This window comes from Manis javanica, chromosome 14, assembly GCF_040802235.1.
Source record: "Manis javanica isolate MJ-LG chromosome 14, MJ_LKY, whole genome shotgun sequence".
NCBI classification, from domain to species: Eukaryota; Metazoa; Chordata; class Mammalia; order Pholidota; family Manidae; genus Manis; species Manis javanica.
The window spans coordinates 50,253,784-50,259,783 of record NC_133169.1 but is presented as its reverse complement, the minus strand read 5'-3'; the positions used below and the strand labels follow the sequence as shown (position 1 = coordinate 50,259,783).

General features: G+C 46.9%; 1 protein-coding gene across 1 annotated transcript in view; it reads left to right on the top strand.

Annotated features, from left to right (window-relative positions):
• Positions 1-2,688: 2,688 nt before the first annotated feature.
• RUFY1 (RUN and FYVE domain containing 1) overlaps positions 2,689-6,000 on the top strand; it is a 53,121-nt gene continuing 49,809 nt past the window's right edge. Inside the window, exon 1 of the mRNA XM_073221741.1 lies at positions 2,689-3,005. Within this exon, the coding sequence (XP_073077842.1) occupies positions 2,720-3,005 (286 nt within the window). The 5' untranslated portion in view covers positions 2,689-2,719. The remainder of the gene's footprint in view (positions 3,006-6,000) is intronic.

Genomic DNA, 6,000 nt, shown 5'->3' with positions numbered 1-6,000 from the left:
AGACACGGTGGCACAGCTGCAAGGCTGCAGGTGAGCAGAGCAGAGCAGAGGCTGGAGTGGTTGCAGCACCGAGGACAGAGGCCCAGAGGGCAGCTGTGCGGGACAACTGTGCAGACAGAGGGGCCCAGAGGCAGAGACCGGCTTGCTGCATGCAGACTTGTTCTGAGTGAATGGGATTCTAGTGACTGACCTGCCACCTGGAAATAAAGTTGGGTATAATCCTTTCACCCCAAGAACGTTTTGCTTTCAATTTCTTTGGTCACATTGAATCCATAGCAAACTTGCCTGGAGCTGAAACCCATTGGCAAGACACCGACCTTTCAGTGCACACCTCTCTCCAAGGTTGCCCACACTTTCTAAATGCGTAACTGACTTTTTCCCAATCTTTCAGTGCACCTCTCTTTAAGGTTGCCCACAATTTCTAAGTGCATAGACTTTCTCTCTTTCAATAAAACTTAAACCTTTCAGGGCACACCTCTCTCTGAGGTCGCCTGTACTTTTTAAGTGTGTAGACTTTCTCCAACTTTTCAGGGCACCTCTCCTCCCTGAGGTCACCTATACTTTTTCTCTAAGTAACTTTAAATAAAACTTTTACTTTGCTTCACTACTGTGTCTCTGCCCCTCAATTCTTTGTTGCAGCAGGGACAAGAACTGAGGAAAACACCCAACACTCCTCTAACATGTTTACCAAAGAATGTGTTAGGAATCTTACCTCCTGATTTTCAAGATGGAATCTTAGCCTTAAGATGGAATCCCTCCTGTTCTTACTATACTGTTTGTATCTCAGCTTTTTGGAAAATCAATCATGATGCCTGTTCCATGTCCCCACCCTATCTCACCCTCAATCATTTTTGACAACTCAAATACTATACGCATAAATTCCCTGGTCACCTTCTACCACATTCCCATGGAAAACAACTGGTCTTCATGGACCAGACAGATCATTGTAACTAGGGAAGGGGACTAGACCAATAAGCCAGGACACCCTGGGCTTCTAAAAGGACAGCCAATGCCCACTCCTCCAGTTTCTTGCCATCAGAGAATATACTCTGAGTTGCCAACTCTTCCAATGTCTCAAGAGAGGACATTGGAATCCAGATTTTTATAAGTCTTTTAATTTCTAACCATCTGCAACAACTTCAAAAAAATCTTAAAAGCTGTGGAAGTCATCAAAACAGCTCTCCTAGTTTTGATGAGGCCCACCACCTGGCACTTTGCAAAGTGTCAAATGGTAGCAAAATTTTGAGTTTCTATTTAGCCAAATTTTCTTCTTTTCCCAAAGAGTAAAGAGACTAAACTCCCTACAAGGGGACAATGTCTTGCCCAAGCCACTTAGCTGATTAAGTCATTGATGCCGGGGTTCTTGTTCACAAAGCCAAAGAATGAGCTTCACAAACAGTCAAGGTAGGAGTGCAAGGTACAGGCTTTTATTTAGAGATAAGTGAAAGAACAGAGCTCCCGGCTCACGCCAGGAGGGGACAAGAGAGTCCGTGGTGGTGAGCTGTCTAGGGGATTTATAGGCAGTTGAGAGACCAAGAGTTAGGGATGTGGATCCACCAGATGGTCTCTAAGTGTTTCTTTTCAAAGAGACACTAAGTTTCTTATCAGTTTTTCCGCTTATTTTGTGGAGTTAACATAAGAAATGTACTGTTTTGATCCTTTCTCAGAATAGCAGTTTCTTGGTCTGGGAGTATATCAGTCAAGGCTGCTTGTTTTGCTTTCAAGGTGAGCTGAGTTACTGACTTGATTAGGGCTGGAGGAGGAAAAGCAGCATTTGGGCAAAGTTAAAGATTAACTGGGCCTTTTAGCAGGCTAAAGTAAATTTTACAATAGCATCATTTAATTGGCACAAACAAGACATGGGCTATGCTGAGGTATTTTCTTATCTGGAGGATGTTCAAACATTCCAGGCCAGGTTATTCCTGGCTTTTTAGTTTTAACTAATCTTCACTAAAGAATGCTTATATTCCTAGTTTGATATGTTACTTTAGAGAATTAATGTGACTCTTTAATTGTTTAATATGGAGTTTTGGTAGGGGTCTTTTTCCGGAGGCCCTCGCCCTACTCTGACCACACCCACGGTCCCTGTCTCATCATCACGATTGCTAGCATCTACCACGCACTCCTTACTGCAAAATCTTAACTGAATACTGAGGTAGGTTCTATTAAACCGTTTAACTAATAAAAAGCAGAAGTTGAACATTTTGATTACCAGTCCACTGCAGTGTGCTCTTTCCTGCTAAGCCGTCGTAGTCAATTTCTTTGTAAAAATCCTATTTCCCTGCCTTGCCTGCCCCAGTTTCCTTCCCCGCCCTTTTAGGGCTGGTTTTGCTGGCTGCCACGGAAAATTAACGAAGTAGAGAAACTAACTTATGAAATGAAAATAAAAAAGAGGAACTAGTGTCACAAAGTAATCTGAAGTCATGGGGGCTGAGTTCTAAGCCAGATGGGTGCATCCTTTAAGGAGACAAGGCCCAAGAGTAACTTCACAGAAACAAGTCCTCCAGTTGGTGGATGTTTCTTATGTGATGATTTGTACTTTCCCAAACTTTTTTAAAGTTAAACAAAAGAAACGAGGGAGATAAAGAGGAAGAAAAACGTAGCGAACCGAATAAAACCGGTGACGGAGGCCCAAGAGCGCCCGCCTGCGCCACCCGCGCCACCCGCGTGCCCGCCCGTGCCGAGTCCGCCGTCTGCCGGGCCACGTGACGCGGCCAAGATGGCCGACGGGAAGGACGGCTGTCCAGCAGGGCAGGCGCCGACGCCGGAGCCCGGGCCCGAGTCGGGAGAAGAGTTCGAGATCGTGAACCGGAGCCAGCTACCGGGCGCGGGCGAGCTGCGGGGCACGGCGAGGCCGCGGCCGGCGGCCGAGGGCTGGTCGGTGCCCATCCTGACCCTGGCGCGGAAGGCCACCGGCAACCTGTCGGCGAGCTACGGAGGCGCGCTGCGCACGGCCGCGGGCCTGGGCGGCGCGGACAGTGGCGCGGACGGCGCGGCCCGCGCAGGTAGGCTCCGGCCGGGCGCGCCCCGCGTGCGCTCGCGGGACCGCGGCTATTGGCGGTGGCAGCCAGGCGGCCCCAGTGCGCTTCGCTTCCTGAGCCGGTTAGACGAGTCGTTAAAAAACAACCTGTTAACACACCTAGCTACCCGTCTGTGTTCTTTACACCGTGCAGCCCAGCCAAGATAAATACTTGCAGTCGGATGGCCTGAGATGGGGCGGCTCCCATACTGGGACCCTTCCCTGCTAGCGTGTGCCCCAGACGGCACCTTCATTCTCTTTGGTGGACTCCAGGCTAAGAAAACGTACGAGCTTAAGTTTGGTAGTCTGGAATTTAAAAGTACTTGAGAAATGAAGCCAGTACTGTTCTCTCCTTTAAATCTGAAAATGCCAGCACGGCTCACAGCTCCAGGAGTTGGAGCGTATCCCGACTCACCCAGGAGTAAAGCACGAAGGTGGTGGTTCCAGGCGAGCCCTACCAGCAACTTGCTGTGTGATGCAGACGACTCACCACATTTCCCAGCCTGTAAAGTAGGGACTTTTTGATTCACCCAGTGATCGCTGATCACCCTTTTCAGCCTTTGTCAAAAAATGAAAACATTAAATGGTCATGCTATTGAGAGCCTGATTTAGAAAGCCCAATATTTAGAACTGTGCTAAGAATACAATACCCACTTACCCATCTGTGATATTTAAAGGTTAAATTTAATTCCATCTTCATAGAAAGTGCTCTGAGGCCGAGCTGACTAAGTATCTGAGAAGCATTACGTGCCTTTGAGGTTTCTTGATTCCCTATCTACTGGGTAGATTTGCTGTAGAAGTCATCAGCCAGCAGTACTAGAATAGTGAATTGTGAGAATTTAAGTGGTTAAGAAAGATTAATGAGTAGAGAAAAGTTTAAAACCTGCTTGATTGAGATTCTGGCAAGGAAATTAGGACTAGAAAGTAATAAAAGAGCCTGTTCAACCCAGGGATCTAGTCCCACCAACTCGCCACCTTTGTGCAAGTCAGTGAGTGTTTAATTGTATATCCACCTCTAGGCAGTCAGCCCTGAGAGTCGAGGCAGGGGGTCTTCCAGAGGCTTTTTAGGTAGTTCATGGCATGTAGTAAGCCAATGATAAATGTTAGCCATTCGTTGCCAAATGAAATGTGCTAGTGCGTAGAACAGCACAGAATATTTGTTGAACAAAAGCATATTTGAAAAGTACTTGTTTTCCATTTATAGTAGTGCTATTAAAGCTAATACTGATACTGTGCTTACTGAGTGCCAGGTATTAGCCTTAGATCAGTACATACTTTAATTCATTTAATCCTCACAGTAACCATAGCTGATAGGAGGACTGGATTTGTGGTGTGTGTGCAGTTAATGCAGGCTTTAATCACTGTGGCACTCAGAGTAACCCCCACTTGAAATTCTTATTAATTTTATCTTTGAATTTGTGTTTGGGGAGTGAAGTCCGGTGGAACAAAGGAGCATTTGGGGGCCTTGGAGCCGGGCTCATGTGTGGTCCCACCTTCCACTTGCCTTCCTGGGACAGGTTCTCAATTGCCCTGGCCCCCTCGAACTGCTCCCTACCTCTCCCTGACCCCAATCCGGGACCACTGCTGGCTTGGGGAGGGTTGAGGTCACACCCTCTGAATCTCAGGGCAGGGCTAGGTGTCTACTGCCTTGCCCCAGGCTGGCACTGGCTCAGCTTTTAGGCAGGTACCTGGGCAGGGCAGGGGCCTTGCCCACCCAACCAGATAACCGCATCCCTGCAGCAAGTCATGACCCCTTGGGATCAGGGAATGGGGAGATTGACTTCCAGGCCCCTGCCTATGTTGCTGGCCCCATGTGATAGGTGCCATTTTTATCCCCATTTTACAAAGAGAGAAACTGAATTGACAAAGTTCAAAGGGACGGAGCCAGAACTTGAACCAAGACAGGCTGCCACTCAAGCCCATGCTCTTAATCATAATGCTTCAATGCCTCCATGCCTTTGACTTTATAAGCAAAACGCCATAATATATCCCATGTGGATTTTTTTAATTAGTTGATTTAAAGGAAATAATAAGTAAATAATTTTTGCACAAATCTAGGAAAAATTATGAACATGTATTACTTACCAAGGGCTGAAATGTGGGGACCTGCCAGGATAAGCTGTGTGGCTAGTGCCCAAAGGTAGCCAGAATTTGAAGTCATCAGGTAGGACAGGTGTGGGGTGGGGAAAAGGAAGTGGACCCTGGGCAGCAGGCTGTGCAGAGGCCTCAGAAAGGCTAGGCAGAAGACAGTGGCCACCACCTCAGCCAGGGCCAAGGGCTAGGCCAGGGCCGGCTCATTTGCCTCTTTCATTTAGCTGCTCACCCAGGCAGTGAGGAAGAGGTTTTCATAGGGAGCAGTGAAGGGGCAGAGATTGAAGGTGAGCAGCACTCTTGCCAGGCACAATTTTTTTGGTGATACAGGTTAAAGGATGATGTGATGGACTGCTTTGAATACTTGTTTTTAAAATCTCATCCCATGTGGGGCCTGCTACCATAGCACGCCACAGTGATTGCATTCTTTGGAGTTGTCTGGTTAAGTTTTTTGTTGTTACTGTTTTTTAAGTAATAAGAGCACGTGGTTAAAAAAAAAAGACCAAACCCTACAATAGAACATTCAGAATAGAGCATGTCCTCCTATCCAGAAACTGCCTCCAATCCTATTGTATTTTTCAGAGTGTCAATGCACGTAGCACCCTCACTCATCTCTATACATACAGTTTTCACATAAATCACAGAACATACACACACACCAGGCTCTACATCTTGCTGTTTAGAGAGGCGCTTCCTCCCAAGGAGGTATCACAAAGCATACATGTTCTTAAGAATTAACGTACACAGCGTGATGTCCTCACGTGGTTATTCACGGAAGAAGGCATTCTTTCATTGCATAACTATTTAAATAGACAGATATATGCCTTTAGGTAGGTGGTCTGTTCCCTCCCATGAATTGTATTTTCCATGTGCCAAGTGCTCCTGAACAG